The sequence below is a fragment of the Vespa mandarinia genome, chromosome 24 (genome assembly GCF_050613455.1).
Source record: "Vespa mandarinia isolate Hongniang chromosome 24, ASM5061345v1, whole genome shotgun sequence".
Lineage (NCBI taxonomy): Eukaryota > Metazoa > Arthropoda > Insecta > Hymenoptera > Vespidae > Vespa > Vespa mandarinia.
In genome coordinates, this window is record NC_140833.1 from 1,990,001 (window position 1) to 2,010,000 (window position 20,000).

At 35.4% G+C, this 20,000-nt stretch overlaps 2 protein-coding genes across 8 annotated transcripts in view; one reads left to right on the plus strand and one right to left on the minus strand.

Annotated features, from left to right (window-relative positions):
* The window catches only part of Smr (nuclear receptor corepressor smrter), a 52,093-nt gene that overhangs the window by 15,123 nt on the left and 16,970 nt on the right, over positions 1-20,000 (minus strand). For 4 of the 6 annotated variants that reach the window (XM_035868779.2, XM_035868778.2, XM_035868777.2 and 1 more), the window contains 7 exons: positions 18,028-18,988; positions 14,830-15,291; positions 14,373-14,681; positions 13,409-13,828; positions 12,447-12,803; positions 11,162-11,937; positions 8,859-9,127 (listed from right to left, as the gene is read on the minus strand). In XM_035868779.2, the coding sequence (XP_035724672.2) occupies positions 8,859-9,127; positions 11,162-11,937; positions 12,447-12,803; positions 13,409-13,828; positions 14,373-14,681; positions 14,830-15,291; positions 18,028-18,988 (3,554 nt within the window). Of the gene's footprint in view, positions 1-8,858; positions 9,128-11,161; positions 11,938-12,446; positions 12,804-13,408; positions 13,829-14,372; positions 14,682-14,829; positions 15,292-15,828; positions 15,929-18,027; positions 18,989-20,000 lie in introns of those variants that run through there. The other 2 variants (XM_035868780.2, XM_035868782.2) reach the window with 2 other exon arrangements.
* On the plus strand, positions 4,532-7,608 carry LOC118442764 (uncharacterized). Of its 2 annotated transcripts, none has more exons than XM_085663925.1 (4): positions 4,532-4,555; positions 5,105-5,439; positions 5,751-6,213; positions 6,345-7,608. In XM_085663925.1, exons 2-4 carry the CDS (start codon positions 5,106-5,108, stop codon positions 7,582-7,584), a joined length of 2,037 nt encoding a protein of 678 aa, XP_085520051.1. In that variant the 5' UTR covers positions 4,532-4,555; position 5,105; the 3' UTR covers positions 7,585-7,608. The 2 variants fall into 2 exon arrangements, with proteins under 2 accessions (XP_085520051.1, XP_035724679.2); XM_035868786.2 differs by lacking the exon at positions 4,532-4,555 and having other exon boundaries at positions 4,835-5,439; positions 6,345-7,180; positions 7,248-7,430.

The following is a 20,000-nucleotide window of genomic DNA, read 5'->3' on the forward strand; positions in this document are numbered from 1 at the left end:
AAGGTAGAAAGAGAGGGAGAAGGAGGAAGGAAAAAAAAGAATATATATATATATATATATATATATAAAGGAAGAAGAAGGTGAGGTGGAGGTTGACGGGGGTACGAAACGTTGAGATAGCAGTGAAAGCGCGGGAGAGAAGCAAACTCTTGAGAGAGGAAGGAAGGCCGCGCGCGATCCTGGTAATATCGCGGAAAGTGTTTGCTCAGGTTGTCTCGACCGAGCTCGAAGCATTAAACCGACGTCGAGAGCGTTCTTTCGCTTCTCTCTCTCTCTCTCTCTCTCTCTCTCTCTCTCTCTCTCTCTCTTTTCTCCTTCTCACTCACGATCTTTCTATATTTCTCTCTCTCTCTCTCTCTCTCTCTCTATATATATATATATCTGTATTTCTCCTATATTTCTGCATATCTCTATCTCTTTCTGTTCATCTACTTCTTCTTCTACGAAGCTACCACCCCCTCACCCAACACCCAATACCCAACACTCCAACCATCTCTCTCTCTCTCCCTCTCTCTCTCTCTTTCTCTTTCTCTCTCTCTTCCTCTTAGTCTCTCTGGACCTAAATCGTTCACAAGTGTTAACCACGATACGAGATATTAAACGCTGAATCTTTCAAATTTGAAAAAAAAAAAAAAAAAAAGAAGTAATAACGATAACTAACGTGTTAAGTTCTCTATTAATAATATAAATATTAAAGAGAGGGCATTTAATCGAAGAAAATCAAATTGTTCGAAATAAAATATTGAAAAGATCGAGAAGGAATAAGAGAAGGAAGAATAATAAAACGAAAAATAAAGAAAGAAGATGAAGAAGAAGAAGAAGAAAAAGAAGAAGTAAACGGAGTATGAAAAGATGAAGAAGAAATAATAATGAGAAACGATCACGATGACAGAGGAATGTTCCCTCCATCATCCCAATAGTACATTCGTTTTGAAGTAGCGTTTATAAACTGGAGAAGGAAATTGGGGTAGGGGGAGTAGGGGTAGGGGAAGGTGGTTGCGACAAGGGGTGGTGAGGAGAACAGAGGAGGAGGAGGAGGAGGAGGAGAAGGAGGAAAAGGGAATAGGGAGTAAAGCGAGTGCGAATACGACGATGCGAGAAAGGAAACTGGTAGAGGGGTTTCGCGTCTGTTAGCTTCGATTTGAAGCTTTGGCCTCCTGGGAAATGTGCGTAATCGCTGTATATCCCCGTTCAAAACTCTCACAGGCAACGAGGATGATACTCTTCGCTCTCTCTCTCTCTCTCTCTCTCTCTCTTTCTCTTTCTCTCTCTCTCTCTCTCTCTCTCTCTCTTTCTCTTTCTCTCTCTCTCTCTCTCTCTCTCTCTTTCTCTATCGCTCGCTAGACTAGCGATTCCCGTTTGTTTATAAGCCATGTTGATGGCAATCAATGGGACATGCTTTTCTGTCGACGACTTTCCTATTAGAACGTTTTAGGACTCTATTACTAGTATAGTAGTAGTCCTTTTGTCGGGGGAGGCTTAGGATGGGGTGGGGTAGGGGTCGCGGATCGAATGGCTGAGGGAGTAGGAGTAGAGAAAAGGAGAAGGGAGATTTGTTTTCTTTCATTCTCCTCCGTGTTGTTGTTTAGTTAAATAAAATAAAATCAAAGGGACACGACGTACTCATTTAAACGCATGAGAATCAGACGAATTTATAACTTTCGTTTGGATATATCTGTTTGGGTGATATAACGAATGTTTACATGAAGAAGATCGTCGTCGTCGTCGTCGTCGTCGTCGTCGTCGTCGTCGTTCTCCTTTCGATATTAAATTATCTTTTCTAACAAGTCGCAATCTATTTTCTTTTTCTTTTTCTTCTTTTATCGTACATTACATCCCTGATCCAAAACATAATTATCTTACACGATACATGAGCGGATACTTATCACTACATCATTATTTCCTATGTTCACAAACTCATGTAAAATTTATATTAGAAAAAGAAAAAAAAAGGATCGACTTTAGAATTGATCTACATCTACGTGAAAACACTACTACCTGTCGATCGTTATGATCGTTAACCATGCGTTATAAGATAATTCAGAGAGAGAGAAAGAGAGAGAAATATATCTTAATTTTCATTTACTGATCCATCCAATAACGATCTATCATCGCGTGAATACTCATGAAAAAAAAAAAAAAGAAAAATTCATTTATTTGTCAAGCAGGAATGAGAAAGTGTATAAAAAAGAAAAAAGAAAAAAAAAGGAGAGATCGACGAAATAGGGAAAGGAGAAGTGGCAAGGAGAGTGATGGTTACTGTTCTATAAAAGAGTAAGTCTGTCCTCGCGCACTATATGAAAATAAATCTTGGTATTTGCAAAGGAACGCGGAGCAATGGCTGGTGGCAAAAGAGAGAGAGAGAGAGAGAGAGAGAGAGAGAGAGAGAGAGAGAGAGAGAGAGAGGAGAGAGAGAGAGAGAGAGGAAGGAGAGAGAGAGAGAGAGAGAAGCATCTCTTTCCTCCCCCATTCAACGAGTGGCCAACCACCTATCACCCAACCACCCACCTACCCAATAGTAGCAGCAGTATAGCAGTCATGTTTATATGAACCGCTCAATTTCTCTTTCCTACTGAACTACGAAGAAGAACGGCACGAGCGAGATCGAAAGAGGGAAAGAGTCCGAAGTACTCCGTCGCAGAAGAAGGGTAGTAGTAGTAGTCGAGGGTTGGAAGAGAGATCGACATAAAGAGAGAGATACAGGAGAGAGAGAGAGAGAGAGAAAGAGCAAAAGAGAGACCTACACCTACGGAGTATGAGGCAGAATAAAGTGGGATTCAGCGCAACGTGAATTATAAACGATATTATGCAAACACCAAGGAAGAGAAGGAATACTCGTGCCGCGAGTTAATTTAATGAAAAACATCAGAGACCAACCTCGGTAGAAAGATAGATAGATAGATAGAAAGAGAAAGAAGAGAGCAAAGGGGAGATGTGAGAGAGAGAGAGAGAGAGAGAGAGAGAGAGAGAGAGAGAGAGAGAGAGAGCGGCAAAAGACGCATCCCAAAAAAGGCTGCACTTGAGCTACCCAAAAAACACTCTTCTTCTCATCTAGTCTCTCGCTGTTTTAATAAGTACTTCTTTGCCTTTTTTAACAATTCCTGTATACGTATACTTTCCTGTCTTCTGAAAGGGAGAAGAAAGAAGAAAAAAAAAACAAAAGAAATAATTGTTGATCTTTTAACACTTTGACTAATAATATTCCAGTTAATAACAATCGACATCAATTAATCACTATCGACATCATAAGATACATATAATTTCTTGATGGTAGTGAAAGTAAAAAAAAAAAAAAAAAAAATAGGAAGAAAGAAGGAAAAGTATGGCTGACAACACGAAGGAGAGATAAGGAGAAGTAAGTCAAAGTTATTTTCGTAACGTCAGTTTCTTTGTACGACAAAAAATGTATTTAAAAGGAGGCATTTTTGATATTTTTTTTTTTTTTTTTTTTTTTTCTTTTTGTCTTCCACAAACCACCAGGAAACTTATATAGAGTTATTTTCTTTCTTTCTTTCTTTCTTTCTTTTGTTTCTTTTTTTTTTTTTTTGAGCTGATTAAAAATTTCGTTTCTTTTTCTCATTCCGACCTTCGACGAAAAACCGAATCGAAGAAACCTGGCTCAAGGGATCGCGAGAGGGTGCAAAGTGTATGTGTAAAAGAGAGAAAGAGAGAAAAAGAGAGAAAGATGTATAGATAGGTAGCAAAATACAGATAGAGATAGAGAAAGAAAGAACGAGAGAGAGAGAGAGAGAGAGAGAGCGAGAGAGAGGGAGAGACAAGGATGAAACGAATGAGTATTTCGGCGCACGTGCAACACCGGTGGTGTACCATGACCGTGGCAGAGACGAGAACATCCAATCTGAACTTCTCGGGGGCGGATCTTCTGTAGTAGAGAGTTGGGGTACGCCGTGCGATGACTGGTTCCTACGACGAACCACAGCGCAGTTATGAAAGTTTCTAGAGGATAGGGGTAGGAGTACGGGGAGGGTTGATACGGAAAAAGCTAACGCAAATCGGACCACATGTACATAAAGAGAAAGAGAGAAAGAGAGAGAGATAGAGAGAGATCCGTTCATCGTTACTACGACAATAACAAACGAGGTGGAGACATAGAGAACAAGGAGGATGAGAAGGACGAAGAGGAGGAGTAGGAAGAAGAAGAGAGGGTTACCAGATTGGTCTCATGGAGGTGGAAACTGTTCGTTGGTCCTGCCATCCAACTCTGGCGTTCAAATCACGGAGAACCGTGATCCCCGTCGCTACGTGTGTTCTCTCTCTCTTTTTCACTCATTCACTCACTCATTCACTAACTCACTCAATCTTTCTCTTTCTCTTTCCCTCTCTCTCTCTCTCACTCTCTCTCTTTCTCTTTTTCTCTCTTTCTTTGTCTCTCTTTCTCTCTCTTTCTCTCTCTCTCTCTAATTTGTCGTATTACTCACGGATACGGTGTGTGTCTTTTCTTTTGTCACACGTTAATTGGTGTTATCGATATAAAAATTATTGATTAATAATACTGGAAAGTTCGGGAAAAAAGGGGGGGAAGGTTTTATCTGAGGTATACGCAACGGCAACAACTGTTAAGAAGGATTTTGTCGTTTCATTGACGACAGCGAAAGAAAAGCTTTCACTGAGGAAAGATAATTATTACTTTTGAATCGAAACAATACAAACTTTGTATTGTTATTTTGAATCTTTTTCTTCTTTCTTAAGTTTTCTTTTTAATTTCCTTTTGTTTCTTTTCTTCTTCTTTTTTTTATTTTTGTTTTTTCTTTTTTTCTTTTTTTCTTTTTCTTTTTTTATATTTTAAGAAAAAATAATCAAAGAAAATCGAGATTACATGGTGTTAAAATGATATACGTTTAAGAAGTGAAATTCAGGGAATGTCGTCGAAGGAAAATAAAGTAAAATGTGGGATAATGTTATTTCGGATATAATTAGCAGATCTTTGATTAAATAGTTTCGTTAAAAGTCCATCATCTGATCCGATCCAAACACGACATAATCGTCATTTGATTTCTTTTTTACTTTTTATTTGTTCGTTTTGTTTATTTTTTCTTTCTTCCTTTTTTTTTTTTTTTTTTTTTTTTTAATTTGAATCGATCAGGATGTACAGCCTGTATAGAGCTTGGTTCGGTGACGAAAGTGCCGCGGATAATTATAATCGTTTGCAAGAAACCCTATCGCCGCCCGACACAGTGATCAGAGTTGGAAACGAGGGTGAACATCAGTTCATTGCACACAAGGGCATTCTAGCGGCACACAGTGGCTACCTGAAGGCTTTGCTGGCCAGTGCGGCAGCTAGTTCGAGCAATGGAGCAAACTTTGGTGGCTCTTGTGGTGGATTGAATTCGGCAAGTTCCAGTAACTCAACTACAACTGCGATCGGTGGACAACACCACACTCGACAGCCGGTTACATCTGTCTCGGTATCTTCGATCGGTAATTGAAATTGTTTTTCATTTTTGTTTTGTTTTTTTATGAATCATCGAAACATAGAAGAAGAAGAAGACAAAGAAGAATCAAAAGTAGCAAGTGTTTATATTTTTCTCCCCATCCCACTCGATTTATTTTATCGTCAGTGATCGATTCAGAATCGAAATGATATTTAAATGTTATGAATAAAAGGAAATACGTGTGTTCTTACGAGCCAAGCAATATATATATATATATATATATGCACGCACGTGTATTTGTGCGCGCATGTATATGTGTGCGCGCGTATGTGTATGTGCGTGTGTTAAATGTTTCAGGAGGAGAAGCATTTGCGCCATTGTTAAATTACATGTATACCGGTCGACTCGAGGTAACATTGGATAACGTGTACAGTGTACTATTGGCAACGCATTTGTTACATATGCCTGGTGCATTGGAACAATGCAGAGCAGCTTTACTCAGATTAAGAGGACCACCTCCATTGCCAACGCCTATACCAATAACACCAACTTCGACGTCAACATCGACGTCGAGTTCAGGTCCTGGTAGTATACTGAGACCAATACCAAACAGATTAGTATTGGGACCACCACTTTGTTGGCCTCAAACGAGTTCAATTTACCCATCAGCCGCGACAGCACCAGGATCCGTCGGTCTAACACCACATTTACCTCAAATGCAACCAACGACTGTACTAATACCACCTTCCGTTTCACCAAACGTTACGGTCATTCCAACATTAACTAGTCAAGATACTCAAGAAGTTAATACGCATTACAGGTTAGCATTAGAAATCTGTTATATTATAAAGTTATGTTTCACGTTTATATAAATCGATACAAATCTCTAATTATTTTTCTTAAATTTTATATATATATATTTTTGTTGTTGTTGTTATTCTTTGTCAACAGCTCGACCAATCGTGAAATCTCAAGATCACCGAGATCGTCTCCATCGCGATTAAACAAAAGAACGATCAACGTTATTAAATCTAGATCCCATTCGAGATCTACAACACCAGATACCATTTCACCAACGTCCTCGTCTATTCCATACGTCAATGCTGCGGCCGCGGCATTTAATGCATTCGCATCGAGATCATCATCGCCATCGGCAGCGTCACGTTCCTCGTCGTTATCACGATCGCCCTCGCCCATGTCACGTAAAGGAAAGAAAAATAATTCAATAGATCGACGTGAATTTATGAATTCTACACGTACAACGATGACAATAACAGCAACGACGACGACGACCACGACGACAACAACAACAACTACAACAACAACAATAACAACTGATAACATCTCGATGCCTCAAAGTGGACGATCCAATGAAAATACTAATTCGATCGTAAGCTCACCTATGAGAATTAATCATGACGATAATCCTAAGTGTTCGACTAATATAACGACGACCGATGTTGATCGCGGCAGACCATCATCCCACAGACGCAAGATTCGTATAACTAATAACAACTCTAACAACGTTAACGATCCCTCCTCATCATCATCTTCCGGCAATGTTTTGTCGGTGGTTTACGATGTTGCTTGTTGTGACGGACCCGTTAAGTTTCATCGTGTTTTAAATGAAAATTATATCGTATCGCAGTCACGTATACAAAGGCATTGCACCGATGACAATACCAGAGCAACAACTACCGAGAACGATGAAAATGGTGGCTCGGGAACTACCAGAATACGAAATTGTTCTACGGATTCTATGATAACCACACAAACGACAGATTCTGGTAACAATGTTGGTAACTACAGTTGTGGTTATTGCAGCCATACCTTCAAGTCCCAATATTGTTATAGAAAACACGCTAAGAGACATTTGTTGCCAACGAGATCTAACGGCGATACAATAACGACGGCCACGACGACAACTACAACGATCGATAGAAATCGACAGGATAATAATTCGAGAAACAAAAGGGAGGTCAGACTTCTTGATTTGAACGTTCAATATTATCCGTGTAAAATCTGCGGATGTAAATTTCCGAGTTATTATTTCGTACACAAGCATAGAAAATTATGTCACGCTAATGTCGACGATAATAATCGAGTTAACAGCAGGGATGATGTTGTTACGTTTAATGATCAAGAATCAACGAGCCAACCTGTAGATGGTACCACGCCGCACCGTGAATGAAAAAAAATAAAAAAAAAGAAACAAAAAAAAAAGATTAAAAAAAAAATAAGAGAGTAAAAAAAAGCAAACCAAAAGGAAAGAAATACAACAACAAAAAAGAAAAAAAAAACAAAAACAGAAACAAAAAGAGCAATACGCACCCCGTTGTGCAAGACGAAAAATCTTATATTACGAATTCAAAAAATCTTAATGAGATATTATATTAAGAAAAAAAAAAAAAAGAAAAAAAGAAAAAAAAGAAAAAAGAAAAAAGAAAAAAAAAGTCGTATTAAAAATTATCCAATAATATATGTAACAGCGTGTACGTATGTGCGTGTGTGTGTGTGTGCGCGCGCGCTTGTATGTACACATATGTGTGTATTAGCCATAAATAACATTCTCTTAGTGTTCGTTTGTTCGATTAATAACTAAATTCATTTTCTATATTATAAATTATAATAATATTATTTCCATACGGTTTCATATAACAATTAATTAACGAAATTCTATTAAAGCTACTTAAACGTTGATACAAATGGTTCTAACGTTATTTGTTAATAACGATGACATTGATTTTAATCATTGAAAAGATAACAACGGTATAGAAGAAGAAAAAAAAGAAAAAGAAAAAAAAAAAAAAAAAAAAAGAAAATGAATAAATAAAAAGAAAAAAAATAACACACGCACGCACACACACACACACACACATACAGCACATAACATCTACTGTCATAGATAATTATCGCTATTATAATGCATAAATATGACGAATACATTACAATGGATATTATGTATTAACGATAAATAAATATTTGTCAATAATGATCATTGGGCTAAAATTAAAACCAAATATTATAATCGAATATATGACAAATGTTTAATAGAGAGAAATTTCATTGGGAATGGAAAACGTACGAGGATCACGTTAAATGTCCTTCTGTTAGTTTTTACGATTTTTAACCATTAATTTGAAAAGAAAAAAAGCAAAAAAAAAAAAAAAAAACAAAAAAACAAAAAAAGAAAAAAAAGAAAAAAGAAAAAAAGCAAAAAAGAAAAAAAAAAGGAAAAAAAAAAAAGTCAGCTAGAAACTAGGTACATATGAAACACATGCGCTTCTTTGCTCCTTGTTATCTTATATCTAATGATCGTTGATAGACATTAATTGATATGACAAAATTTTTGTAACAAATTGGGGGAAGAAAAAAAAAAGAAAAAAAAAAAAAAGAAAAAAAAAAAAAAAGACAACCAATCATACGTCCATATAGAAATGCATGCTATTGTTGTGTAGTACTCACCAATGGTATCAATGGACTGTGCCTCTTCGTCACTAGTCTCCATTGGGGTGGCATGATTCTCTTTCTTCTTATCCTTAATCCTACTAGTAGCTGCCGCGTTATTACCACCACCAATGACACCACCACCTGTACCACCGGTGGTCTCTCTACTACAACTCGTTTTCTTTTTACCCGTATCCTTGAATTCGGTCTGCATGCCAGGTACATTAGCGGTGTTGACGTTCAATGAGGACGATGACGATGACGACAACGTGTTTTTACCTTCCATTCTGCGAACAAATTAAAAAAGAAATAATTATTATTATTAAAAAAAAGAAAAAAAAAAAAAACAAACAAAAAAAAGTAGAAAAAGAAAAAGAAAAGAAAACAAAAAAAAAAAAAATGAAAATCCCACGTCGTCGTGACACAGACAAGTACAGTAATAATACATAATGACGATAATAATTTTTATCTCCGCCATAATCTCTCCCCAGCCCCCACGCCCGAATAATTCTATTGTATTTATTTTTTTTTTTTTTTTTTATCATTAGGTGAGGGGAAAGATATTTGTCAGAAATTTGTGTTTAATGATTTATCTGAATGACACTGATCGGATTTTCTCAATCGAATCTCAAATATCTTGTTTATTTGAATACAGACAAAACGAATCGATGATCATTCTGAAAACCTTTTTCAAATGATTGTCCTTCAATGTTCAACGCGTTCTCTGTTGGATATGAAATTTCTAATACGATCAATTCAATTATGGCGATGACTGACAGTGTAAATATAATCCACTAACCAGTAACCATTGATTAGCATTACAATCTGCTTAATAACTGTGCTCTTCTTCCTCCCACCCTTCTACACCATTCTCTCTACCCACCTCTAGTTACCCCCAGCTACCACTCCTCCACTCACCCTTAAATCTATCATCGTACTCCTGTCTCTACTACTATCTCACCAGTTTCATCAAACCCATGTAAACTACACCCTTCCCCACCTATACCATCCTTTTTACCTCTGTACTCCTATCCCTGATCATCTCCCCACCTCTACTATCCGATCATCCCCTTCATACTCTTCAAATCCCCACTATCGCCATTACCACCACCACTACCACCACCACCACCATCACTACTATCACCATTAACTTCCATAATGTAGATTCGTTTCTTCGATTGAATATTATTAACATTATTATAGACCATCCCCACCACCTACTCCCTCCACCACCTCAATTCCGTCATCATTTTGCAATACAATATTCATTAGTATATACATGCATTAAGTTGGAAGATCGAGTTGCATTAAAACAAGCTTTTATGCGTGTATGTTATTTAAAGTTAAACGTACAGGCTGATAAAGTTAAGCGAAAGCATTTTTTAGTAGCATCGTTTGGATGAGAGAAAATGAGAGAGAGAGAGAGAGAGAGAGAGAGAAAAAGAGAAATACATGTCTATATTAAATTCTGAGTGATTCCCATCATGAGGGGAATGGGATAGATATTGAGGGGTATGGAATGAGGGGAGAGAAGAGGAGGAGGAGAGGAGAGGAGGAATGAGTTCTAGGGAATATCGAGCTTTGTTTGCACATTGAATATCTTTCACCCAATGGAAACGGCTCATTCAATCAGGCCATCCAGCTTTTATAGAAATCAGAATCGGTTGGAGCAATGCGGATTGAAAAATAGTTCGCCCGGGGTACTTTTTTCTTGTACATTTTACAGAATCATTGTTATGAGATTTATGGTTTAAATAAAAAAGAAAGAAAGAAAGAAAAAAGAAAGAAAAGTCAACGATATCTGATAGGATTGCTCAAATATCGTGTATGTCAAATAATTCAATATCATATTTTGGATCGCTCTTATGATGGTATTTTACATATATATATATAATTAACCCTCTGTAACGGAAATGTAAATTTTAAATTATATATATTTATATATACTATATATATATATGTATATATATTTTTGTTGTTGGAAGTTCGATAATTGAAGTTGTTTTTAACATTACTTTAGAGTTAGTCTTAATATTATATATAAAATGATTTGATTATTAATATAAGTTATATTATAGTATAAGTGATAATAAAAATAAATATAATTATATACTATACCAGAAGTAATATATTATTATAATTATACTATACTATAAGTAATATTATAAAAAAAAAATTGGATATAATTCTTTTTTTTTTTCCTTCCTTTTTTCTTTCTCTCCTTTTTTTTTTCTTTAGATACGATAAAAATTCAATTACAGGGGGTTAAGAATAATCTAACAAAATATAATGAGAATGTATGAAATATTAATGATACATACATGACTTTGACATCCTTATTCGATGGTGTTTCCGAACTAGATTGTGATTCTTCTTTTATCTCCATTTTAAGGACATGTAAATCCTTGTTGTCTCCTTTGTTCTCTTTGTTCTCTTTGCCGTTATCTTTTGTATCCTTTGTACTGGCCGATGTCGTCGATGACGAGGATGAAAAAATCGACATGAGGATTGAATTTAACGATGTCGTCGTTGACGTAGTCGCTGTTGATGTCGTTGTCGTCGCTGCAGTGGTTAACGTTGTCGTTACTGCCGTTATAGAATCGGTAGACATATTCGTATTCAGGGTCACTGAACTTTGACCCGCACCTGTCGTCGTCGTCGTCGACGTTGTCGACGCTGCTACCGCTGCTGCTGCTGCTGCTGCTGCTGCTGCTGCCGCTGCCGCTGCTGCCGCCGCCGCCGCTGTTGTCGTTGCCGCCGTCGAAGACGACGACGATGACAACGATGACGACGACGTAGTATTCGTCGACGACGACGACGTCGTTGTACCAGTCGATATATTAGACGTCGAAGATGACGTCGTCGTCATTGTTGTCGTAGACGTTGTTGCTGTTGTTGTTATTGTTGTTGTTGTTGTTGTTGTTGTTGTTGTCGTCGTGGTCGTCGTCGTCGTCGTCGTAGTCGTAGACGACGCACCTGTCGTATTATTATTCTGAGGATTTTCCTGCGTCTTTTGTTGCTGCTCACGTTGCAGCCTTGTGGTAACTCCCGTTGTCAATATGTCGATAGGTCCAATAGTAGAATTACTATTATTAACCTGTAATATATAATAGAAATATTTTAAGAATTAATTTATATTTTTCGTGTATCTTTGTGTGGTCTGCACGTGTCTGCTTAATTTTATATCTTGATTATTAAAAAAAAAATAATTATTATTATTATTCATTTGTAATATAATAGAGTAAATAAAACAGAAAAAAAAAGAAAAAGGAAAAAAGATAATTAATATCGCGTGATTTTATCTTAAATTATTTTGAAAATTTTGGAAGTAGAAAATTATTATCGATTTGCTTGTAAATGATAATCAATAAAAAATAATAAATAAAATAAATAATAAGAAATAAAAATAATAAAAGCGATAAAAAGTAAAAAAGCGATTGTGATATTGATTTTATTTTGAAGATTAATAATAAAAAAGACTTTAGTATTATTACTCGCTTATAAAAAAAAAAAAAAAAAAATTAAAAATCAAAAAAACTAAAAATAAAAATGCATAAACGATATATATATAAAATGTAAAAAAAAATCGAATAAATAAATGTGTACCTTATTATTAGGATTGTTACGGGAACTGCGTGTCCTTTGTCTAGATCTCCGTAGCAACCGTTTATAATTTTCAGCTTTCTTAGTGAGGTAGTAGTGATGTACACAATCTGGAACGGACTTGTGCTCTAAGGATTGAGCTATCGCACCGAAATTTTTCGGATGCTGCAAGTACTTTTCTTTGAACAGTTCATGCTCTACAGAACTCCAAACGTTTATCAATTTTCTTTCACTATGTAAAGCTTCCAATTCTTCTAATTGGAGTAAACCATTACGATTTTGAAATGCGATCCTTCGTTGTTTAGTATCCAAAAGTAGAGGTGGTATGACCGCGTACGAACGCATCTTCTTGTCTTCCATCTGTAATATTATTTCAAAATTAACGTTATTAATGATATCAGATTTATAATTAAAAAGAAAAAAAAAGAAAAAAAAAAAAAAAAAAAAGAAAGCAAAAAAATCAATGAGAAATTTATCATGCTCAATATAAGACAATTTACATTATTGTCCCAACAGATGGCACAATTTGTCGAAGCTTGTCGATAAGTTACCGACACAGTGGCGCCAATATTAAAACTTTCCAAAAGCTTACAATTGTTTTTTCTTTTTTTTTCTTTCTTTTTTTTCTTTTTTCTCTCTCTACAAATTTTAACAAAATAATACAACTTTATATATTAATTCGTAAAAATATTTAATTCGAAAAAAAAAAAAAAAAAAAAAAAAAAAAAAAAAAAAATATCACCTCTTATAAGCGATTAAAAAATAAATATTGTATATATGTAGTTAGTCTTTCTTAAACGATATAATGGATCATTTTTAAAGTGTTATTGAATTTTATAACAGATTCTATATATAATAATCATTCTATTATTAAGTAATATAAAATAGGAGATCCAAAATATTAATAATAATAATAATAATAATAATAATAATAATAATAATAATAATAATAATAATAATAATACCTCTTGCTCTTGAAGACCATCCATTATTTCTTCAAGATCGGCTTCGCTCTTAATACGTGCGCCAACCCTGTTAAAACGTTCCTTGTCTTCTCTTTGCTTTCTCAATTCAGGGAATACCTTTTCGAAAAATTCACGGTTCTTCGCTTCTTTCGATTTTCTCTTTTGGGTTGCTTCTAACCGTTCAACCTTACGATGCCATTCCTGAACGAGAATCGCATAAGATTGAGACTGCTGCCTATGAAGGGACGCTCTCTCAGCATGCTCCCTTCTTAATCTTGCTATTAATTTCGCCCTCATACAAGTTTGATGCCTCGTACGATTTTCTTGATATACACTGGTATCTGATGGCTGATTATATAATGGCAACTCCACCTTAGGGCCCAATCTTTCTAAAAGTCTATGCGCTTCTTCCGCTTTTCTCTGTAATTAAATATAACAATGTTATATATAACTATTTGAAAATGTATTTATAATACTACATACATATATATATATATATATATGATCTGTGTGTGTATGTGTATGTGTGCGTATTATGTTCAATTATAATTATGTCTATAAATATTTATATCCAATTATAATTAAGTCTATAAATATTTATATCCAATTATAAATATTACAAATAATATATACATATATATATAATATTCGAAAGTATATATTAATGAATAAGAAAAAATATATATATAGAGACTGAGGCAAAAGTTCTTAGGCGATTTAAAAAATGTATTACTACTTTTATTCAACGATCTCCTTTGATTCTTCAAATCATTTAATTTAGTCTCTTAATGTTTTACAATTCGCGAAAAATAAGAGAAAAAAGAAAGAAAAAAAATCTCTGTAACACTAGTCGCGAATCGTTCAAAAGAACTTTTGACCCGATTTAATTTTTTCTTTTTTCTTTTTTTTTTTTTTACAAAGAAAACGACAAATTGTACATTATTATCTAATCATTTATTCTTACTCTATTCTCGGCATAAATTTTTTGCGCCAATGACTGATGCTTTGGTTGTTGCGACTGTTCTTCGATTTGTCGCTTAAGACCACTGGCCTCCAAAGGTTTATTAGCCGTTTCCTCCAATTCCTTAAGCTTTTTCCGAAGCTTACTTATCTGTGATTCCCTCTTTGCAATCTCCCTATCGACTTTACCGATCTGCTGTAAAAGATCATCCTTGGTACTACGGAACTGTGCATCCTCTTGCGTATTGGGCTCTGGAAGCGTTGGTGAGATTGCCTCTGTTTGTGGTGTATATGCACCTGTGGCAGGCTGCCCCTGACAACAATTATTCTCATATAACAAACCATCGACAGATTAATTAACTGATTTACATAAAACTCGTGTGTCCCCCATTCCTCTTTTCATCCTGCCAAAAAAAAAAAAAAGGAAAAAAATTGCTAAAAAATATATTCATAACACCCACCCTAGTGTCTATCCTTAATGGTTGTTGCAAGGGTACTATGTGTTCCTGTTTGATGCAAGCATCAGCCGGTGGAAGACTCTGACATCGTGACTGAGATTGCGATTGTATTTGAACCTGTGTTGGTGGGCCAAGGCGTATCTTTTTAAATGGCGGCGCCTCTTGTAACGTTGCCATCTCAACGGCAGTACGGCTACAATACTGATCCGATTGGACAGGTATAAGGCCTACTCTTGGATTCCTCGCACCTGGCATGTGTTGATAATCCGATGCAGTTGGCGATGGTGCGGGTGCAACCGATGCCGATGACAACAGGGACATCCTCGGTCTTTCTCCTCTACCACTTCCCATACCGCTATTTATACTACCACCCGCGGCACCATATTCGGCAGCAACTACACCAACATTGATTCCAACTTGTGATAATGGACTACTGCTCACGCTTATAGCAATCCTCTCGTTTACCTGGAAAAAAAAAAAATATATATATATACATACATATATATATTTCATGTATAAATACAAATCCATATTACTTTTGTACTTCTTTCTTTTTTTTATATAAATAAATATATTTTTTTATAAATATATATATATATATATATATATATATATACACACACATACATGTATATATATATATATATGTGTATACAATATATATATATGTGTACACAATAAATATTTCTTTAGTTTCTTTTTGTTTCATGCAAGATTCTTTTTCTATTGCTGTAAGAATTTAAGAATAAATTTCTTTCGACCTAAATTAAAATTTAAATGAAGATCGTTTTGTTCTTGTTGTTTTTCGAAATGACTATTAGTTTTAATTATTTTATTAGTAAGTGTTATTTGTATTCTTATAGATCGATCGATCTTCTCTCACAAATATATGTATATATATATATATATCTATTTTAAATTAATCATCATATTACTTTTTCTATTTTTATAGATTGGCGGTATATTCTCCTTTTTTATCTATTGTGTATCTTTATCTCTTACTCTTTTTTTCTTTTTCTTTCTCTCTCTCTTTCCAGATATCCTTTCAGTCTGCATGACTATTTCAAGAAAATCGATGACCCCGTTCAAGAGGACACATATTGCCGATTATACCTACACGAATGATGTTTGCCGCATGTCCGTCCCTAAGTTAAGAAAATCGACGATTATAATAACCTTGTCTATTCTTTCTGCGTATCACTATTTATTTCTATGATTCTAAACAGAGGTCATACCTAACAAAGTCGTTATCTACGATTTCAATTATTTTTGTATATGAATTTTACCAGCATAATAGTAAAGTGATATATAATATATATATATATATATATATATATATATATATATATAGCATTACGTTTGGGATACATTTATAAATTATTAATATAATTTATGTTATTTACTTAATTATAAAAATTAATATATATATAGCATTTTGCAATATAGCAATATGGACGATACTAATGATCATAACATGATGCTAAGAAATGATGAAAACTATTAAATTCCTCTATCCTGTATATAAAAGTAGATATATATATATATATATATATATATATATATATATATATATATATACGTATCACAGAAGTATATTGATACACACTGTACGACTAGACCTAATGCAACTTTCACTCGCCTACACACCTCATGTTCCATCAAGATTTTTCAAAATACTTTCAAGCACAACCTATTTGTTACCATGTTAAAACTTTAGCAGTATTTTTATTTAATCAATAATATTTATCAATAACTTCTTCGATGAGTCATAACGATCAGTAAACTTGAAATATTTAATTAACAATGTTTCATATGCCATTGACTTTTTTCCTTTCTTTTTTGTTTTGTTTTTTTTTTCCTTTTGTATAAACAAATAACATCATAAAAATTTTTTCATGGAATTCCCCCACCTATATGTATATATATATATATATATATATATATATATATATATATGTAATATAGATAGTATATCAATAAGTTCTTCGATGATTCATACCGATCATTAAACGTGAAAAATCCAATTAACGATGTTTATACAATGGTTACTGCGTTAAGACCAAATATTATCGTGACGACAATAATAGCAAAAAAAACAACAATAACAACAACAACAACAACAACAACAACAAGAATAACAATAACAATCAGTACATCACAAAAATTTTCTAACAGGACAATTTTCTCTATACGAAGATTGTTTCCAGGCGTTCTTTCTTTCTTTCATTTGGAGGATATATCAAACAGTTGCATGGAAGAACTGACTGAATTGTCAATGAGAAGGAGAAGGAGAAAAAGAATAGATAGTGAGATAGAGAGAAGGAGACCCACGCTCGGTGAAAGTCAAGGACAGGACCATAACTGTGGTGTGTTTGAGTACGTTTACGCGTACATCCAAGAATTTCTAACTATACTTTAATAGTTGTGTACGCGTGTATGCGTATCTACAGTCGTTATTACTTTGACCAACCATAAACGCACACACCATCGGCTGACGCTGATCAGAAGTGAGAAAGAGAGAGAAAAATAAAGAGAGAGAGAGAGAAAGAGAGATAATTTTTTTTTTTTTTTTTTTTTTTTTTTTTTTTTTTCCTTTTTTTTTTGTTTTTGTTTTTATGACATTATCTATATATAACCAATGGAGATTAATGATGTGATCAAATAATAACTGCGACTACTTGATAGCACGTACTTCGATCTCAATCGAATAAAAATGAAAAAAGGAAAAACTGGTCTGTCTGTAAATAAGGTTCAATGTTCTCTAAAGATTTTTAATGAACGGAAGATTGAAAATAAATGAAATCATTACGTGTATATGTAGAGACAGTGGTTATCTTCCCATATGCTTTTATTATGTTGATATATTTATTTGTTTGTGCCTATGTGTCGTATCACATCATTCGTGTAAGATTGATCTTATACGTTGTTGGAATAAAAAAAAAAAAAGTTTCTTAAAACAACTGAGACTCATTCTAACGCATGATAATAAAAGTAATTTGAAAATTAGCGCGCGAACTTGTGAAAAAGCCCGCCTTTCTTTAACCTTTCCATCACGATAAGATAAGAAAGAATAAAACACGAATGTATTTGTGTCCATATATATATATATATGTATATATATATAATTTTTTTTTCTTTTTTTTAAGAGAAAGAAATAAGGAAAATTCGCCGAAGTATGAGATCGACGCCGAAGATACCTACGTTTATAGTGGCGCCGCGATAGGCGTCCCTGGAAACGTATCCGGTTCCCGTAGGAGGCGGTGGTGGTGTTTGGCTAATGCTAGCGGGAGATGCAGTGGCGGGTACAGAGGTGGGTGGTACAGATCCAGCAGCGGCAGCAACCACGGCAGCAACGGCAGCTGCGGCGGTCACTGCTGAGGTCGAGTTAGCAGCCACTGCAGCTATGGCTGCTGAAATAGCTGAAACCGATGATCCCGAGCCAGAGGATACCGTAGATGATGTTTGCGGATAAGGATGGATGTATCGTAAACCACCTGGCATTGGTACAGCGACGTAACCCGTTGGTGCACCGCCACCGCCGGCACCACCGCCGCCGCCGCCACCGGCACCAGCTCCGCCACCAACAACACCGCCACCACCACCGCCACCGCCGCCGCCGCCGCCACTACCATTTGGATTTCCGCTGGACCCTGATCCACCATTCCCGCCACCACTGACATTTCCACCGTTGTTGTTGCTGTTAACAACACCACCACCACCAACAACAACTCCAGCGCCTCCTCCTCCTCCTCCTCCGCCACCGACACCACCCGTACAGTTGCCGCCATTTCCGTTGTTTCCACTTCCAACCACAGGCGGCGCTACCACGCTCACTCCTCCCACTCCTGCGCTGACGGTGCTGCCACCACCGCCACCGACACCACCACCGCCGCCAACGTTAACGACACCGACGCCGACGTTCCCAACGCCGACGCCGCCAACGCCGACGCCGACACCAACGCCAACCCCGGCACCGCTGCTATTGCTGCTATTCGATGGACCTGACGGAGCAACTGAGTTCGTGGCACCGCTTCCTCCCGTCGCAGCAGCCGCCGACGATGCTGCTGCTGCACCGCCTTGGACATACGTTGTTCCTGCACCGGCCGTCCTCGGTGATACCGGACTACTGCTGCTCTTGATGTTCACGTAATTCTGCGTCGGCCTACGAGTGAAGGTTCTTCGTTAGAATTCTCTTTTTTTTTCCTTTTATTATTTGTTTATTCTTTTCTTTTATCATCTTTTATGTCTTATTAAGTAATGATTAATATTTCGAAATGGGTTTAGTCAATTTAGTCTGAGATCGTTGAAATGTTGCTTTAACTTTGTTTTAACAGTATAAAGAAAAAGAATTATTCTAAGGAATATTATTCAATTAAAAGAGATATGAAATAGAATTAAATCTTACAAAGAGCATTTTAAGAAAACCTAATAATCAAATATATGAATCCTAACAAGCTTTCCTTATGTTACACAACATTAACACAAAGCACGATAGCGAGCAATGCCACCGCATTGAATCAACTCTGTAGAACTCTGGACTTGTACAAATCAAAAACTATGAAATCCAATTGCCAACATACATAGAACCAATCAAATTGCTAAGAGATAGTAGACACATCTTGCGAACGACAAAAAAATTTATCTAGTCTTCCTAGCGCAATGCAAAAATTTACAAATAATTGTTTCGAATTACAGTTACTCGAAAGAAATCAAAAGAAATCAATCAAATCACCTGATTAACGAAGGACATCACCTTCCACGTATATTCGAATTTCCTCATTGATATACACGTATATATATATATATATATATATATATATATATATATATATATATATACATATACACAAATCGACCAATCAACAATCCAAAGGACGACTTTTCTAACCATAAAAGAGACGTACTTGTTTTTTTCTTCTATCGTAATAATTAACACGTCACTGAGCTTCGTTTTTTACTCTATACATCGGAAACCCTCAATTCTGAACAACAATTGATGACTACGATCATCATCAGAAAAAAAATAAGCCAAAGATACGAGACAAAACAAGATATATATATATGTACACAGATATATATGTATGTATATGTATATATATATAAACATTTTTAATAATTAAGCAGAAATTGAGTCTATAATTATTATTCTAAATCACAATTTTTTAAATATATAT